At 33.5% G+C, this 20,148-nt stretch overlaps 1 protein-coding gene across 1 annotated transcript; it reads left to right on the top strand.

The window, feature by feature from the left end:
* Positions 1–10,277: 10,277 nt before the first annotated feature.
* Positions 10,278–13,145, top strand: LOC134268853 (C-type mannose receptor 2-like). The gene is made up of 3 exons (XM_062751095.1): positions 10,278–10,506; positions 12,624–12,797; positions 12,928–13,145. Exons 1-3 carry the CDS (start codon positions 10,299–10,301, stop codon positions 13,125–13,127), a joined length of 582 nt encoding a protein of 193 aa, XP_062607079.1. The 5' UTR covers positions 10,278–10,298; the 3' UTR covers positions 13,128–13,145.
* Positions 13,146–20,148: the final 7,003 nt, after the last annotated feature.

Genomic DNA, 20,148 nt, shown 5'->3' with positions numbered 1-20,148 from the left:
CAGTGGTATGAGAGGAGTTGCAGACAAGAGATGGGTACCCCAAAGGTAACGGACAGACATCCCGATTACTATATATATACTCCTGCTTTTCAAGCGGGGGTATAATAATTCCCCGTCCCCAGACCGTACCATTATGTTCTCTATATTCCCAGCTTGAAAAGAGGGAGGGTATATGGTATGTAATCGGGACGTCCTTCCGTCTGTACGTCCGTCCGTCTGTTACACTTTGGATTATCAATCTCTCCGCAAATCCTCTCATACCACTGAATGAAATTTGATGAGACTTACAGAGAGTCTTTATCACATATTGCCATTGTGCACCTCTTACTTTACTTTTTGTTCCAACACATATTTTGGGTTTCCCATAGCAAAAAAAAATATATGGACATTGCCCTTATATTCATATGGGAGGAGGGGAGTATCATTTAGTGAGCTCATTGCTCACAGTACCTCAAGTTGAAATTATAATTGCTTGCCTAAGTAGAAAAATGGTTTGGTGCACAGGCGCGAATCCAGGAATTTTTTTCGGGGGGGGGGGGTTCCACCACAGTCCAAAAAAAAATCCAACCCAGAAATTTCTTGACAAGCAAAAAAAAAAAAAAAAAAAAAAAAAAAAAAAAAACAAAAACGTAAACTCGTCAAATACCTATTTCGTTGTGTGTGTGTGTGTGTGTGGGGGGGGGGGGGGGGGTTCGTTGACTTTTAATGCTCCAAACCTTCGACTTTTGATACCAATTTAACACAAATCCGCATTTTCTCATATACGGATGTACCATAGTCTATGGAATCAGAAGCTCACTATTAATATTGTATCATGAAGTATCAATTAAAGGGTCAAGGGCGTGGTAAATGCTATAACGATGATTGATTGTATTTTGTTTAACGTCCCATTCGAGAATTTTTCACTCATACAGGGACGTTACCGTATGCCGGTGAAGGGCTTTAAATTTAGACCTAATTATACTCGGCACTCAGTGCCATTGAGCAGTGTGGGTTAATAACGCCTACCCTGACACGGGACCTACGTTTTTAAGGTCATATCCGAAAGACCCGTGTATTTAACTTCTAGTGCGGAGCGCTTGGCGAAGGAACAGTCACTACCTATTACGTCTTAGGTTTGACGCGGCGCCGCGAACGAGAATCGAAAACCCGGGCCTCCCGATCACGCTAAAACGATGAAGTGACATTAATAGTGATGACGAAGGTGCGATACATCATCGCACTATGGACCTATACCTCGATGCTGCGATAGTGAACTACATGGTCCTATCCGAAGACCATACCACCCCCTTCTCATTTTATACCACAATTGCGAGCAAGCAATGTTTTCACATAATCTTCTGGAAGTATCAATACTGTATATTTCTAATTATACGCGTGGAATAAATTATCGCGTAATTTCGCGAAAAGCGCCACCCGCGAAATAAAATCACTTGCTTTTATTTTTATGGTGCTGAAATATTATTAAGAATTATTATTTTCGTGATTTGACGTCAAAGAGCCAATTCCCGATACTAAGTACTCGCGAAAAAAAAGAAATCTACGGTATTTTACACATATTGTATGTTTTATCAAGACGTGATCAAAGAAATTAGATTTTTTAAAAATCTTTTATTTCACAATTCTCAGCAATACCCATTTACAAATGCCAGTTAACCCGGGTATTTAGGATAATCAGCATAAAAACAACAAAGAAAAAAAACCTACAAAATATAAAAATTTGTTAAAAGTTTAACTTGGTTTTAAAACATGTATGTTTTTGACAAATTTAACATGAAATCTATCTTTTTCTAATGAACTTCTAATGCTTTTTTCTAACATGGACTTTTCTTGTATATTTTCTATTCTGCTTTTCATTTTAAATTTATATATTTTATATGCCAAATATGATATAATAGTATTATAAAAAAGAATTCTTGAATTTGTTTCCAAGTAGAATCCTATAACAATATGTTTCCATTGCACATCGAAGTTCATAACAATATTCAACTTTTGCCATACCCTTTTACATTATCACAATTAAAAATAAGATGTTTTATATCTTCATTTTCATTTCCACAAAATTCACATTTTGCATTTGCTCTTAATTTACATTTTTGTAAAAAAGAATTACAACATAGACTATTATTCAGCAATTTATAATTAAATTCACTCAGACGTTTATCATACATGAGTTTGATTTTATTTTTATAAATATTGCACCAGCGTTCTTTACTCACACAAAAGTTTCGACCTAATATTGATTGATAACATGGATATTTAAACTTTTTAGACAACATATTCTCATAGAAAAACTTACATTTTTTATCTGTATTACAATGAAAACCAGTTAAAATTGATTGAATTTACAGAAGTTGTCTTGCTGAAAACACAGCACTTCATATCAAACACATTACTCTGTTTAGTTACTACTCTTTTTAAAATCTTGTATTCACACAACCAGTTAGATTTATTTATCAGAGTATTTGAAATATCTTGTAATGTTTTAAAGCTACCATTTTCGTCAAAGAGATCTTTCGTATACAAAATATTACTTGCAGTCCAATTTTTGAAGCATATTGTTTCACCTTTATATTGTGTAATGATATAAAACGTTATTCCAAAGTGGTTGTCGTGCAAATTTGACATTAGATAAATTTGATACTTTTATTTTCTTTTTGCATTCATTGAAATAACAGAATATTTCTTTATAAAAAGTAGGCAAGTTAGATGTAAGTGAAAAGTTTTCGAGTTTTCTTCCAGACAATGTCAAGAAATAATTAATGTCTATATTCATTTCGCTAAGGTATCCGTTTATGACTTTATTTAATATGCAAGATTCATCATTTAGTCTTGTTACCCAAGATTCCTTTAAGGCCTTTAATTTCAGTGTCTCGCTTAATTTCGTTCTCGTTTGTTCCATATAAAATTGAATACGCTACTTTTTAATTTTTTTCATCAACTCGTGGTCTGGAATGGGTAATATTGAGCCAACATAAATTAACTTTGATATAGCTAAAGAATTAACTACAAAAGACTTTCCAAAAATTGTTAATTTTCTCTTTTTCCATGATTCAAACAGTTTTTCAATATCTTCATAAATTTTAATCCAATTCAAGTTGTAGCATTGATCTTTGTTATGTCCAATAAAAATACCTAAGCAGCGAACAGCATCATTGGTTATATTTATACCGCACACATTTGAGTGCCTATCTTTGAGACTACCTAAAAGTATGCATTGTGTTTTATTCAGATTAATTTTTGATCCAGCATGGTTGCAAAAAGTTTGAACAATTTCAATTGCTGTTTCTAGTGAGGATGTATCTTTTAAAGCTAAATTTATATCATCCGAATGTTGTAGATTTTTTATTGCTGGCGAAGTTGCATTTAATTTAATACCTTTAATATGTTCATTATTTTTTTATTTTCAAAGCTAATATTTCTGCGACAAATAAAAATAGCAAGGCTGAAATAGGACATCCTTGTCTTATTCCTCTAGACATAGAACAAGTTTTTGAAATCCAACCATTATTTTTACTATAAAAATTGGGTTGGTGTATAAAATTTTTATCCATCTGATAAAGTTTTCACCAAAGTTAAATTTTTCGAGTACTTTAAATATAAAATTCCATTCTATCGAATCAAAAGCTTTTTCAAATTCTATAAATAACAGAAGCCCTTCCCTATTATTTTCCATGCAATGTTCATAAATATCTAAAACATTTCTAGCATTAATTCCAATATAACGTCCTTTATAATGCCGATTGTTCTTTACTTATTAATTGATCTATAACTTTTTGTAATATTCTCGCAAATATGAAAGCTATAATTTTATAGTCAGTGTTTGTTAAACTTAAAGGTCGATATTTCTTTAAATCATTCTTATCTCCTTTTTTAAATAAAACTGTAATAAGAAATTAGATTACTTGAAACCTCTATTTAGAATTATTAGTGGAAAGAAACTGATTTTGTTGCAATTCATTTTCAAAGTTTACAAGTATTTTTGAAATACGTTCCTTCATGTAGCCTTGAACTTAAAATTCAATAACTGTAGTTGAGAAAACATTTTTTTAAATGCATTAATAAAAGCTAGCTTGAGCTCACTTCCCAGTCCCATTTTACCACTGGAACATGCTACAGGTAGACAGTTTAGAGAAGCCAAAAATGTATATTCTTTCGATTTACGGAAGCAAAAATTTCATTAAATTTAATTTCGATGTTAAGATATGGTCTCACGGAAAGGACCGACGATGATTTGAACCCGCGACAAAACTTAAAATGAACTTATTCCGCAAGTGTAGGGCATTTCAAATAGCAATTTTGCCTGAGAGACCAAATTTTGTTATAATCCAATATATGTTTTCACGTTTAATTTTAAATTGCAAATGAATTAGGCTTAAAGTTAACAGCATATACATGTATGCATTAGCAATTTACAAATTTGGAAACAAGCAGAGGGCTTGTTCTCACGTTTGTTCTTGATGTGAAAAAAATGTCATTATGTCAAATAAGCGCTACTAAATATACAAGAAATTATAAACCACTAAGAGTATTTAAGATAAAATTGGGAATTTCATATATACGTTTTGAATAATTTAGAACTTAAAGTCTTGTATTTCGGAAAAAAATGATATACTGTCACACTTAACTTTCTTTGGCTATCAAGAATCGTTAATTTATAATAAGATTATTACATATGTGTTTCTGAATAATAAACGCACTTTTCATTATACATTTCTTTTAAAACAAAAAAGCTGCTTCACATTTCCAGCCACGCCTGCAACAAGTTATGGTCAAGGACAACGTTGACAACCAGAATGCAGGTGTTAAGATTTCGTGAAAAAAGAGTATGAGTAACAGTCATCTTATTATCTGTCTCTTTAATTACAAAAGACTTTCTTCGATATTGCAAACTTGTTATTGGTGGAAATACTAGTATAATTACGAAAAGGAATAATTTGGTGTATTGAAAAAAGTTCATACGTCTTAAGTACTGTATTTGAACTTTTAAATCTATACTAGGCACTTGGCCTATAGCTAAGAGCAGTAGTATACTGAGTATCTTTTTCCTGGTAGAACTGCGACACCTATATAGCTCGGTTTATACAGCCTCAACCTAAGTACCGTCTCCGTGTCACACAGTGGATTCCAACCAAGAACATAAGGATCAATTCCTTACTCCCTGACTCTAGAGAAAACGTTCTAACGATTCAGAAACGCCTTTCACTAATTAATTCTATACGAATAAAAACATCAGTTAAGGTATCATTTTCTATGGCATACATTTTTTAGAATGTGAATTATAGCATATCGCATGTAGTTTGTTATTTCTACATGTACAAGGATATGTTTTCACATTAAATTTTAATAAACATTGCAAATGAATTCAGCTTGAAATATTCAGCAACATGTATTAATTAGCAATTTACAAATTTGGAAACAAGAAGAGGGCATGTTCTCACGTTTGTTAATGATATCAGAAAAAGAAAAAGTCATAATGTCACTTAATTGTAATTAAATATTGCGATTTTTTTTTTATTTTAATAGTTCCAAATGACTTTAAATACTTCAAAGAGGAATATTTAACAACAAGCAACCGTACAAAGATTGTATACGTTCAGTCATACATTTCGAAAGAGAGAAGGGGGGGGGGGGGTAACTGACCTTGAAATTGTAACTTCCTTTGCCCATCAAGACCAGTCTTAATATGATTATTGAATATATAATTCTAAACAACAACGCACCTTTCATTATGTATTACTTATCACGTAAACTGCTTCTCATTTGCAGGTGTATACATGCATATCATCTGTAACACATTGATAATTCATGGTGCAGGTGTTTAAATTGTCCAAAAGTTAATCTACATATACTATCTGACTATTAATTACAATAGACTTTTTGTAAAATTGCAAGCCGTGATTTATAAAATATAATCATTATATCAGAATAATAATGGTTTAACTAATTATATGTATCAAAGTATAAAGCATGTTGAGTAAGCGCATCTTGATATTAAAAGAAATAACAATAGTGTATTATTCTTCGAAAAAATTAATTACATGTGTTTATTTATTTTCACTGACTCGGTGGTCTATTAATATTTAAATTTATTTTTTCTCATATAGAAAAAAATCAAAAGGGATTGTTTTCGCGTCTGTTTCGACTCTTTTGCGTCTTCTTTGGAATATGTTAAGTCACTTCAACGGTTAAAAGCTCATCTCGACTGACCGATAAACATCATCCCTTCAATTCACCATTGTTTTATATACTGTGTTTGTGGTTATGTGCGCTTTTAATGAAATATAAATTTTATTTTCTATTTACCTAGTTTTGTGGCAAAGTTTTTGCACAGGCCACCTTTTAGTTTATACAAAGCATATTTTTTCAATTAAATACGAAAGAGCAAACTACTTTTTCGAGAGAAAAAAATTCATAGGTCATCCAAAAGTATCACAATTCTTTTGAAAAAGCAATATTTTCAACGCAAATTTCTCACAATTTAAAATTTTTGACGGTCTATCTAATTATTAACATGAATTAGTAAGCTTTTGACGTCATAAAAATTAAGAACATCATAATTATACAAAAGAAGTAATATATATAGGAGAAACATGACAGACGCGCGGAAGAAATACAGTAAAAAGTTCGTTAATGTCAAACATGGAATAAAGTTAATAAATGCTATTGCATTATTTTTGAATAAAATAATTTAGCTATAGCCTTCTTATTAAAAATAGTTCGTAGACTGAGGTTTCCAAGGTCATCATTATGAGTGGAAAAAAGTGTTAACACAACTGATAATTTCAAGATTATTTATTTTATTGTTCAAAGCAAAGAGGTGAGAAATTATTTGATATTTCTATTATTATAATTAAAACATATAACTATTTATATTCTATCTTTGTCTTTCATTAGATCTAAAAAAAAAAATATAATGCTTACATTGTACACATATGCACATCGATTTAATTTTTCAATAAGTTAAAAAGGAAAAAACAGATTGATACTGCTTATTGGCATCCAAAGTCGGAATGAAGCATTGCTAAATTGTATAATATAAAAAAAATAATAATACAAATTTTACGGTTAAACGAGAAACTTAGTAAACGGATTTGAAAATATAATAAATACGCAGGAAAAGATGGACGTTCTATGCATAATTGTGATTACAATACCTTACAAGTAAGATAGTTTTAACTAAAACATGTACATATGTAGTTTTGAAATGAATACATTTTTCCCCCAAAAAATTTGCTTGAAATTAAATTTGAAAACATATAGGATCTTGTATCCTATGAAATGTTCGTTTGTTGGCTCGTTCGTTGTAAAACGTCACTCTCGATCGAGAATTTTCAGAACACATATATTCAGACACCATCAATTGCCTGTGGACACCTTATATTAAGCATTCAGGACGAATCTTTTATCATCCAGCACCTACAGCGACACGGGGCCTGGCATTTTACGGTCTCATCCGAAGGACCTCTCTCCACTTCCCGTAAAGACCGCTCCTTCAGATGAGACTATAATGATTTTAGAAGTAAACATTTTATAATATTTCCAGTTTTAAGTTTTAAGACACTTTCAAGAAATCATTGAGTTAATTATATGACCCAGCATCATGAATTTAAATTTCCATAAAAATTTCAAAATTGTATTCAAAAATTTCAATATTGCAGTTTTTCTAAACTTTCAAGATACAGGGTAATTTTGAGAGTAGATTTACTTTCCTAGATTGCTGCATGTTTTGAACTATTTTTTTTTATAAATCGGATGACTCTCATTGTCACATTTTCAAATTAGGCGAAAACAAGATTGACTTTTCATGCTTCTTGAGTTTCTTAAATATAAAATTCAAACGTCTATGGATAAAGCAGAGAAATTATGTTAAAAATTTTCGACCGAATGCGGAAAGAGAAGAAACTCCTATATATATACCTTAACATTTGACACAGTTACTGGAAATTTTGACTGTCTTTTAGAAGGAAAGGTCACAATGTTCTACTTTCTTGTTCTGAAAATAGTTTAATGATTGTAATGAATTAACGAATTAGCTTAGTATTCTTATTATTTAGTTTCCCGGTTTATCCCATAAGTGGACTAGTCAAATGATAAACAAAAGATGACTGAAGCTTCGTGAAGATAGAAGTCGCATCTGCATTCAGACAGTTGAAGAGGTAATATACGTATTTTAGTCAGTTTGTTGGACGACAGTGCACTGCTACATGTACTTAACCTTAAATGCAATCATTTTCTTTTTAAGTTGGACAGCATGCAGTTCATGGGATTCTAAGCACATCTATACATTTACAATTATTCGTATAGGATATCGGTTGTCCTAGGTATTTACTTTAGAGTGAAGTGACACGGCAATTAATTAGTGTTCCAAAAACGGTAGCATAGATCACTAAAATTTTAAGCTGAATATCTATAACCAGTAATACAGTTCAGCCACGTAGCATCATTTTTGAAAGGGGGGGGGGGGCAGGGAAAAAAATTTTGTTTACTTACCTGAAAAAAATTGACAAGCATAAAAGAAACAAAAGTTTTCCCAAAGTCGAAAATCCTATTTCGTGGGGAAGGAGGGAGGGGGGTAGAGGCCAACTTTTTCAATACCAACTTCTTTCAGTACCAATTTTTTTAACCTACCATACTACATTTTCCTTATATCTAACAAAGTTGGGGGGCCAACTAATTTCCTACAGTATAAGCGATGTTGGGAAAAAATGCCCCCCCCCCCCTTGCTATGGGCCTGGTACTAGTATGACATTTTTTGTTGATAATTTTTCGAAAACATTTTACCATACATCTCATACAAAACATTGTGATTTATACCTTCTTAGCTCACCTGAAGCCATAGACTTAAGTGATCTTTTCAGATCGAAATTTGTCCGTTGTCTGTCGTCGTTGTAAACTTTTCACAATTCCATCTTTTCTCCAGACCTACTGGGCCAATTTTAACCAAAATGGCACTAAGCATCCCTAAGTATCCTTAGGTAAAGGGTAATCAAGTTCAAATGAATGGCCACATCATCCTCCAAGGGGAGATAATTATGAAATATTGAAAAATTAATTGCATTATTTAAAAAAAATTCTTCTCAAGATCCAACGGGCCAGGAAAAACGAAACTCGATCGTATGGAATCATTTTCAGGTAGTGTGAATGCAAGTTTGTGTAAATCATGACCCCTAGGGGTTGGTTGGAGCCACAATTGACGATCAAAGATTTACATTGGAATATATAGGAAAATCTTTTAAAAATATTCTTATTAAGATCAGCAAAGCTTTGATTGTTCAAATCATGACCCAAGGGGGGGGGGGGGGGGTAGGGTTGGGCAACAATTGACGATCAAACTTTTTCATAGGAGTATATAGGAAAATTCTTGAAAAATGTTTTTCTCAAGAACAGCAAAGCTACGATGTGACGTACATTTATAAATATGGAAGCATCCTCAGGCATTGTGGATTTAACTTTAATTATGGCAAAAATGGATTAAAACGGACATGAAAGGAATAAATTCAAAAACGAAGATGAAACGTGAAATAAAATATTCATTTCATGGGTCTAAAGGCTTTGAAAGCAAACAAACGATACTTTGTCTTAATCGACAAAAAAAATATTGAATTTGAAAGTACAAGGTCAAAGACAAAGATCACAAGTTTATATATTGCATACAGAATCTTCAGTTGATTACTTCACATAATCAGTTTCTTTATTAAATCTTAATCCCGACTAACTTTAATTACGACCAAAAGCCGACAAGTCAAAGACTTTCTTCCTTTCTACATGCATCAGCATATTTTCCCAATTTCTTCACCAGTATTTTTTCCTCAAGCGTAACAAATATCACTGTTTCTTTTATAATTCGCACATTTGACTAAAATGATAAAATGCTTCTTTTTCATCGCAGAATTTAGATTTAAAAAAAAAAAATAGGGGAAATTCTGAAGGGTAATTTTTTTTTTACTGACCCTTCACCCTTGAAGATTCTAAAATAAAACCTGCATATCTTGTACGAGGCATAGCCTTCTAATGAAGGAGATTCATGTTTAAATATTGGATCAATAAGCGTTCGTACCATTAATTAACACATGTCATATTTGTTCAGCTACCATTAGAATGCGTAGAAAAATGAAATACTCATCTTGTCTTTTGTTTGCTGTCGTCAAAGGTAAGGATATGAAAAGTTAGATATAATATTATCGTTTCTTTTACTATTTTCACTCAAACTTCATTTATTTTATTCATTTGATTTCAATTTTAACATTCATTTTGTAGAATGTGTCGGGTCGCTTTTTTGGCACATTGTTCCCCGTATGACCGATAGGGCTATTACGGAGATTCCATTGGAGTCCCACCTAAAATTATCTGCGACATCGTGTGCCTTGCAGTGTCAGACCAGAATAGTCTGCAAACTATTCCAGTATAATAAGATAACCAAACAGTGTGATTTATATGACGGAGAGGGTTATAAGGCGGTAGAAAGAGAAAATGAGAACCGATTCTATCAAAGGATGCCTGATGGTAAGTTGAGAATTACTAATATTTTGCATAGTATCATCTTATCTTGTAGTATAAATTTATCTCAAAATTTTGCACGCTTAAATTCTTTTTTAAAAATATTTATATAAAATACGTGTGGTCTTTGTATAAGTGACATGTATTCTCGAATAAGACGTAAAACATAATATGCACTCAATAATTCTTTATTCTTATGTCTACGTGAACCAAGTTTCTAGGGTATATAGTTTTTTCCCTGTCCATCCGTCCGTCTGTTTGTCCACAGAAACTTAAACCTTGTCCATTACTTTAAGATAGATGGGGCTTTGGCTTTGAATTCATATTTCACAGGTGTAGCTTGTCTTCGGGTTACTACCAAATTTGACCTCTTGACCTTGGACTTTGACCTGCTTTTACAAAAAATACAACACTTTAACCTTGGCTTACTTTTGAACAGTTGTAGCTAGGACGTTTAGGCCAACATTTTTTAATAAAATGGTTTACGGGAGCGCCGACTGCAATTTTAGCTAAAACCAAATAAAAATAAAAATCCCTGTTGTTGATTTTATTTTTAAATTTCCCGCCGATCGTCAATGCAAGTGCACCAAAAAAATAAAATTATGTGCAAATAAGTCGGCAATTCTGATTGGCTGTTGTGTTGAGAGCCTTTCTTATCATCCAATCAATTTACGTTTCTTATCAACTGTTTCGGAAGTGCATAAAACGTGCCAACATGGACGCAGAAATGTCAAATTTTACAGAAGTTGAGAATACGTCGTCCTTATACACGATAGTTCACGATCGTTTTTGCAAGTCATCCATAGCGAACAGGAAAATCAATAAGAGTACATCCAATGACGAAGTTAAGTTGGAGTTATAACGAAATTAAAGAAATGACTAGAGGATATGTTGACAGGACTGTCACTTTCGATGTGGGGTACAGTACAGTACAGTACAGTAGTTCTCTTTTACAATTTTGATACCTTTGATGGATTTGATACGTGAATGGAAATCGAAAATAGACGTTCGAATTTTTGTGAAGAACAAAATGTGACGTGTCTGCATGTATATCCATGAAACGTTTTCAAACGTGTGTAACATTTTCAAAAAAGATCATACACGTGTATACAGACTGGAAATTCGTATGAAGTATTTTGGTGTGTGTTAAACAGTTATAGAATAGATATATAAATACTGCAAACGATACGGTTTTCAAATTTGTCTATACTTTCAACTTTATCAAACTTTCAAAATTTTATTACATGTACATGCATAAAACATATGCTGTATTGTAAAAAACAGATTAAAATTATGATGCTGGGTTTTATTCGGATTCTCATTATAACAATATTTCCCATTTTTCATTTGTTAGTTAATTTGAACATAGTGAAGTTCTCATTTTTTGCAATCTTTTTTCTTTGGTCATCTTGTTGTCATAATGAGTATTTTTATAAGGAAATCCTTAGATTCCCCCATTTCTCCCAAGGGTTTAGTAGTGTACTTTAATATTTGTGTTGTTGTTATCATATTTCAAGCTCTACACCATATAAATGGCAATTTTTATCGAATTATTAAAAATAAAAAAATCACACACTTTTTTCAATTTTATTTTTATTTTTTTAGTCGACTGCATAGATTATGGAATTTTATTTTTATTTTTATTTATCCCCCCCGACCCAATTTTTTCAAAAAAATTCCCGTAAACCATTTAATAAAAAAATGTTGGCCTTATACTTCACACGTGTAATGATTGTGACAAGATCTTTCAATGGGTATGAATATTTTTTACTTGATCTTAGAGTTTGAAAAAAAATACCACAATTTAATATTGGCCATAGCTTTTAAATAGTTAGAGCTAGGGCTTTCATACTTAACATGTGTAATGTATTGTGAAAAGACATTTCAGCTGGTATAAATATTTTTGACCTAAGAATTTGACCCACTTTTTAAAAATTTGAAAAGTTAGAACAAGGGCTGTCACATTTCACAGGTGTATTCCTTGTACTAAGACCTTTCTTTGGATACCAGCACTTTTGACTTTGACCTTTGGACTGTGACATGCATTTGAGAAAAGTCAATCCTCGCCATGAGCTGCCATACGGGAGTATCAGTGTTTCACAAACACATCTTCTAAAATTAAGGTTGTGTAGCGGGGCGTGATGAGTGGTTTCCCGAGTACCAGTCTTGTATCTGGATCCACACGGAGAGTCTACCGTACGAGGAGGCAAAACAGAGATGTGAATCAGGAGGCAAAATGATGATGGAAGCACGAAATATAACCCAGATGCAGACTTTGATGAATCTTCTCGATTTAAGTAAGTTTTTATCCCTTGAAACATTTCTTAAGAATATTTTTCGAGATCAGTGGGTTTATTTTCAGGTTAAATACTGAAGAGACAATTTTATTATTCATTTCACTAATGGTATTATGTTTTCTAATAATAGAATGGATCCATGTACTTGCCTTCCTGATAAAAGATAATACATATGAATGGAATGACGGTTCTCTGGTCTCGCACGACTGGTGTCCTAATCAGCCAAGTGAAAACACGGGTTGTATTGGAGTAGATCTCACTAACTGGTGTCCTTCCGGAGGACTGGACGACTATCCGTGTACGGACGAAAGAACTTTCTTTTGTGTTTAAAATTTGTCTGAAAATCCAATTTCAGTATTAAACATTTAATGACCTATGAACAAAATTAAAAGTAACACATTGAAAAAGACTACTAAATGTCTAAGATCTTCTTGGGGCATTAGTTGTAATTTTTTGGTCCTCGTTTTGAAAGATTTTTGAAACGTCGGAAAATGATCGATGTTACCCAAATGTCGTTTACTGATTTTTATTTGAAAATTTGAATAAACACTAGTCGTGCACTTCTCATTTTCAAATAAAAATCGGTATTTAATTGACACAACTATTGAGTCTATACTTCAACTGCTTTCGGACCTTCACAGGAAGAAGGTGCAAATAGTACAATATTTTCGTGCAAACAATCAAGATAAGAACATGTACCATAAATTGGAAAGCTGTGAAATTTTATGTGAAAATAATCCACAAGTTTTTCTAATGAATTGTCATCGATTCTCCGTTCTTGACAAGGGGCAGTCGGCAGATATTATCAGTCGACAGGGTATGCTTACTCCTTCATGGCACCTAACCTGATCCCACCGTTACTTTATTAGAGATCCGTGTTTGCTGTGTCCCAAGACGTCTGAGCTTGACTACTGGTCGTTACTAGTTGACATTTGATTCAGGGCTTATGAGAAGAAGCGGAAAAAAATCTGTTGATGATGATATCCCATGTTTAAATACGTCATAAATCCTGTGAATATGCATTTTTGGTAAATTAGCATTGCAATTTCTAACTACAATCAAGGAGAACCAATAACACTTTAAAAGAACATTGGGGAAGTCAAACAATATAGTGGGTGTTGCTAAAACGCGGAACGGAAAACGGAACGGAAAGCGGAACGGAACGGAAAACGGAATATATTATTTTGGATTAAATCACTTAAAATACATAAATTTTATCATAAACGATATATCATGTACACATTCAATTCCCCAACTATTAAATACAAGTTTTGATTTTGTCATGCTCAGTCTCCTACTTACAAAAACTAGCTAACATAGCAGTCACATAGAATCGAATTTGAAAAGGGGGGGGGGGGGGGGGGTACACGAACTTGAAAAGTATTTGACAAGCAAACAACACAAAAAGTAGCTGCAGATCTGTAGCTCTCCGAAAAAAAATATTGATAGACCGGAGAGCTACAGTGCCACCCATTGAAAAAACTGTATATTTATTGCGCACAAAAAAATGCGCTCGGTTTTCGATTTATTTTTCCATGTTTTTAAAACTGCAATCTCAAAATATTACTAACCGTATGTTCCTAACACATTCTTTCAATGTTTCCAAAACCAAACATTCCTCATAATTGTTGTTAATAGTCAATCCTGATATTGTAGTCATCGAACATTTCGTTTATTTATACTGCCATTTTGGTTTCAAAGATAATTCGGCCCAATATGCTTCGTTCAGATGTCAACTACGAGAGTAACTGATAAAAGAGGGAGGAATTTTTTGGAATCTTCCCTTTTTTGCAGTTGAGGTAAGAATTTGGAAGAATTAATCAAGAACAGAGCGCATTTTTTTGTGCGCAATAAATATACAGTTTCTTCAATGGGTGGCACTGTAGCTCTCCGGTCTATCAATATTTTTTTTTTTTGGAGAGCTACAGATCTGCAGCTACACAAAAAGGAGACAATTGTTTGATTCGGGAGGGGAGATAAAACACAAAAAAAACAACAATTGTTTGATTCGGGAGGGGGGTAAGTTCCAACTCCCATCTTTCAGTACTATTTTTTTTACACTAACTTACAACATTTATCATATTTACAAAAAGGATGAGAATGTGAACTTGAACGAACATTTTCGTAGTAAAAAGGTTATGACTGGGCGGGGGGGGGGGGGATATTTGATATCTAAATGAACCATGGAAAGAGAAAAAAAAAATGTTTAAAAAATATTAAGATTACGTTGAGGGCAAACCTTTACGGCAAGCTCGAATAAACATCTCTTATACACACTGGTTGTTAAAATTTTATTCAAAATAGAGTCCTTTTTCTAGATAGACAAAGTTGTGGTAGATATAATGCAGAATGCAGAATCTTTGCATTTATTGAAGTTAAATTTTGTTTGTTTGCGGCACATATGTGTGCATGTTTGGGGGGGGGCGTATATGAATGACCCCATAAAAAATGAGTTTGTTTTCCCGCTCATCGGAAAGGTCTTAGAAGTTGTAATAGATCTGCCCCCCCCCTTTTGTGTCCAAACTGTACACAAGGTTTAATAAATCAATTTTTATGTGGCTGTGGGCCCCTACACAGACCCGAAACTGCCACCCCCCTTTCATGACTCGCGAATTCGACACTGCGTGCATAATCTGAATAGCGTAACTAGTTATACCCCCGCTCCGAAGGAGAGTGGGGTATACTGTTTTACCCTTGTGTGTCTGTCTGTCTGCGTGTCCGTGTGTCTGTCCGTAACGAATTTTCGTCACAGTTTTCTCAGCAACTACTTATTGTAGATGCTTGAAATTTTAACACAATCTTCTCTTAGTTATTCTATACGGTAGGATACATTTTTGGTTAAATTCGATCTCAACTTCCTGTTAATCTGTGTGTCTGTCCGTTTCATACATAACAATTTTTCGTTGCAGTTATCTCAGCAACTACTCATCACAGATGCATGAAATTTAAACACAATCTTCTCTGAGGCATGCCATAAGTTGGGATACATTTTTGTTCAAATCCAACTTCCTGTTTGTTTGTGCGTCTGTCCGTTTCATACATAACAAATTTTTGTCGCAGTTTTCTCAGCAACTACTCATCGCAGATGCTTGAAATTTTAACATAATCTTTTCTGGGGCATGCCATATGGTGGGATACATTTTTGTTTAAATCCAATCTCAACTTCCTGTTTGTCTGTGCGTCTGTCTGTTTCATATATAACAAATTTTCGTCACAGTTTTCTCAGCAACTACTCATCGCAGATGCTTGAAATTTTATTACAATCTTCCCTAAGGCATGCCATACTGTGGGATACATTTTTGTTTAAATCCAATGTCAACTTCCTGTTTGTCTGTGCGTCTGCCCGTTTCATACATAAAAACTTTTCGTCGCAGTTTTCTCATTAACTATTCATAGCAGATGCTTAATTTTAGTACACTCTTTGTTGAAGCATGTCATATGGAGGGATTAATTTTGATATGAATCTGATGTCAACTTCAAATTTATCTGTCTATCTGCCTGTAATTGAACTTGTGTATATTAACATGATAATGTTTATTTACATCAGAGCGGGGGTGTTACTAGTGAGCATTGGCTCACAGATTTCTTGTTATTTTTGTCTTTTCAGACATTGACATTGGAAACAAATTGAAAGAGGGGGTGGGGCCGTGGGGCTCAGAAAAAAAATTTCCAACATACAACAAATTTGACAAGCAAAAAAAAAATGGGGATATGTCCTCTGCCCAAACACGAAAATCCTATAATTTCGTGTGGGGGGGGGGGGTGATTTCTTTCAGTAGCATTTTTTCCACGGAGGGTGTGTATGACTCATGAATAATAGTTTACAATAAATTTTTATTAGAAATGACTTTAACAACAAGAATATTGCTCTTTCATCTGATTTATATTGAAACTATGTTATTTGTTTGACAAAAAAATTTCCGTTTTCCGTTCCGTTCCGCTTTCCGTTCCGTTTTCCGTTCCGCGTTTTAGCAACACCCCAATATAGTGGGCACAAGCCAGAGTTTTAGATGACACCATTTTACAGAAAGTGATGCTAGTAATTGATAGTACATATATTGCTTACGTCCCATACGAAAATTATACACTCATGTACTATTAGAGGCGTCCCCATGTAACGGCGAATGGTTTCAAATTTAGAATTTACGCACTCAGAGTCATTGCTTGAACGTGTCAACGCCTATCGTGACAAGGGGCTTCTGTTAAAAAATAAAGTCTCTTCGAAAGGACCCGCAACTTTCCTTTCAAAGACCCAGCACTTGACAAAGGAAGATTTGCTTACCATTTTTTATCGATATAGACATATATACAGTGTCCTGCCATAAGTGTTTCACGTTTTCATGACGTTGCAAATCTTAAGGTAAAATAAAGTTTACTTACAAAAATACCACTGAAGATGATACCTTGAAACTTTCAATACTTTGTAGCATGACCCTTGGCTTTTAGAACAGCCTGTATTCGTCTAGGTATGGTTCCGTAGAGACACTGTATATCGCCTGGAGTCAACGAATCCCAGATCCGCAACACAGCATTTACAAGTTCTTGTTTGGATTTAATCTGGTGTTGTTCTCGCCCAAGTCTGAATCTTATTATTCTCCAGACATTTTCTATTACATTAATATCAGGAGATTGCGATGGCCAGTCTAAACACGGAATATTATTGTCATTTTTCCAATTTTTTTTAGACCGTCCAGATATGCGACATGGGCATTTGTCATCTTGAAAAATCCAAGGAGAATTACCAAAACTTGCCATAAATGATTGTCCAATATATTTATATACTTCTCTGTATTTAAATTACCATTAATAGGTACCAACGCCAGAGTAGGAAATACAGCCCCAAAATGAGACGGTGATACGGACGCCGCCATTACGCACTGAACGCAGTCCTAAACACTCGGGCCCCCACTTTTCATCTGCTTTCCTCCAAACGTACACACGTTGATCAGACCCAAGAACAACTTGCATTTCATCAGAAAATATTATATTTTTCTACTGATTATCTACAGTCCAAATTCTATGGTTTTTACACCAGTTAATTCGTCTTTTTCTGTTGACAGCTGATATTGTGAGGGTTTTCGCTACTTTACGTCTTGTGTAACTAAACAAATGTAATTTTCTCTGGACAGACCGTTTAGAAACTGGAAGAGGAACAGAACGATTAAATTCTTCTGTTAAATCTCCTAAATTTTGCTTACGATCTCGAAGAACTAACCTTTTTAAAATCCGTTCGGACTGGACACTCATCTTTCTGGGTCGTCCGCTTCGTGGGCGATTTTCGATACTTTTCCGTGTTGCATAACGTTTCAAAAACTTTGATATGGTTGATCGATCGTATCCAGTTATTTGTGCTATTTCAACTTTTTTCCTACCCTCAATATCTAAACGTAGTATTTGTTGTTTTAGAGCGCTTGTTATTTTTCGGCGATTTGAAGCCATGTTTTGTTTACGTCTGCTACTGTTATAAAAATAGACCCGCGTATGCAGAGGAACTCCCGTATGATGCAGATAAGCTAAATATACTACTGTCTAAAATTAGTCGGGATTAACATCGTATTTACAAGAATGCAACTATGAAATATTTTTTCAATAAAAGCGGGAATAAAAATGTGAATCACTTATTGCACTGCACTATAGTTTCAGTCGCGGTCAAGGTTCGGAAACCAAGACCCTCCGATCAAAGGGGCGATCACTTTATTTGGTCAAACAGACTATTATGCCTAAAATGACAAATATTTGTAAGCTATGAGTACATAAACGAAGTTCGTGGAATTTCTTTATACAGGGTATTTTATTTATTTGTGTGATATTGGTTGAAAATTACAAATGAGAGTATATACACTTGTTGAATATTTTAAATAAAATAAAGTTTGAAATATGTATGAAAGAAACTCTATGTTTGGAAATGCGGGGGAGACCTTAACGCGTTTATTATCATTTAAATTCTTAATTCGTGAAATGAGAAAACTTCCCTATGTATGTGATATCAAAACGAAAATTATGTCATTATTACGATTAAGAAAACTTGGTTCGAGAGGATACTTAGCTTTTCTTGAGAAAAAAAAAATTGTGAAGAGGCCTGCATTTTGTAGAGTTACATATTCGTATCAGACATTAGGGTGAGATGCTTCTATAAGGTGACGTAACATACTCGTATCTAACTTGACGTTACGTCGAAGTCTCCCTCGGGTTTTACAACTATCGATTTTCAGAAAGCTCTTGTGACCTTATTAGTAATTGGAATGCGGTGAAATTTTCCAATATTGTTGCATTATGACTCTATATTATAAATATGCATATTGTTTTCTTTCATCAAATCGCAATAAAATTTTACAAAGAAATTCCACGAACTTTTGGATCAACCCTCGTAAAGTGTTATATTTATAATGTACATGTATGACATTTATAATCGATTGTCCTCTTTTCGAAATCTTCCAAAGTTAGAAACCGCTCTGTAACTACATCAAATCTAATTTTTTGCCCGTTATATAGTCGGGTTTTTTTCTCAATAAAGGAAGCAAATCGCTTTAATTTTATCCGTAATCTTTACCAAATAGATAAATAAAGGTCATTTGCTTTGATCTGAAAAGAAAACACTTCCTTTTTTCCTGAAACTGAAAGTCAATTAGAATGAGCTGTATCACTCAATGGTACGAAAAATATTATTTGATCGATTTTTTTTTCTTTCCTATGAAATATAGAATCTGAAAATCAAAGACCAAACATTAATTTTTATCTTGTAATTAAGTAAGAGTGATTTTATCAAATGTATTTTTCTATTTCTAGAGCTTGAAAACAATTAGTATTCAAATCATTTTACTTTTTTTGTCAATTTTCCCTCTAGCATATACAATTAGAGAGGGATTTAAAGTTATCTTTAAAGCTTAAGCCAATTATAACTTTTTGGCATTGGTCTTTCGATTCAAATTGAATTAACAAACGGACAGTGTGACAGTTTTGCTTTGGGAAGACTCGGCAGAGACTTTGAATTGTTCGAATAGCCTGCAGAAAGTTAAAAAGGTGACGATAAAAAAGATTTTGAAAGAGGAAAGACACATTCAATAGCGAGACTGCAGAGGGTTGTACTGTTTTACTCTTGTGTGTTTGTCCGCAACAAATTTTCTTCGCAGCAAACTACATGTACTCATTGCGTGTTATATGAACAGATTCATTTGTATACAAATTCAGTGTCAACTTCTTGTTTATCCGTGCGTCTGTCATTTCCAACTTTTCCGTTCTTTGTTTTCTCAGCAGCTACTCATAGCTGTAATTTTAGCACTCTTTGCCTATAGCTAGTCATGACATATGAGGGAGTCAATTTCAGTAAAAATCTGATGTCAACTTCTGGCTT

This window comes from Saccostrea cucullata, unplaced genomic scaffold, assembly GCF_032062105.1.
Source record: "Saccostrea cucullata isolate Sc308-1 unplaced genomic scaffold, CSIRO_AGI_Scuc_v1 ctg778, whole genome shotgun sequence".
Taxonomy (NCBI): Eukaryota; Metazoa; Mollusca; class Bivalvia; order Ostreida; family Ostreidae; genus Saccostrea; species Saccostrea cuccullata.
The sequence above is the reverse complement of the archived record's forward strand: the minus strand, read 5'-3'. Positions and strand labels throughout refer to the sequence as shown.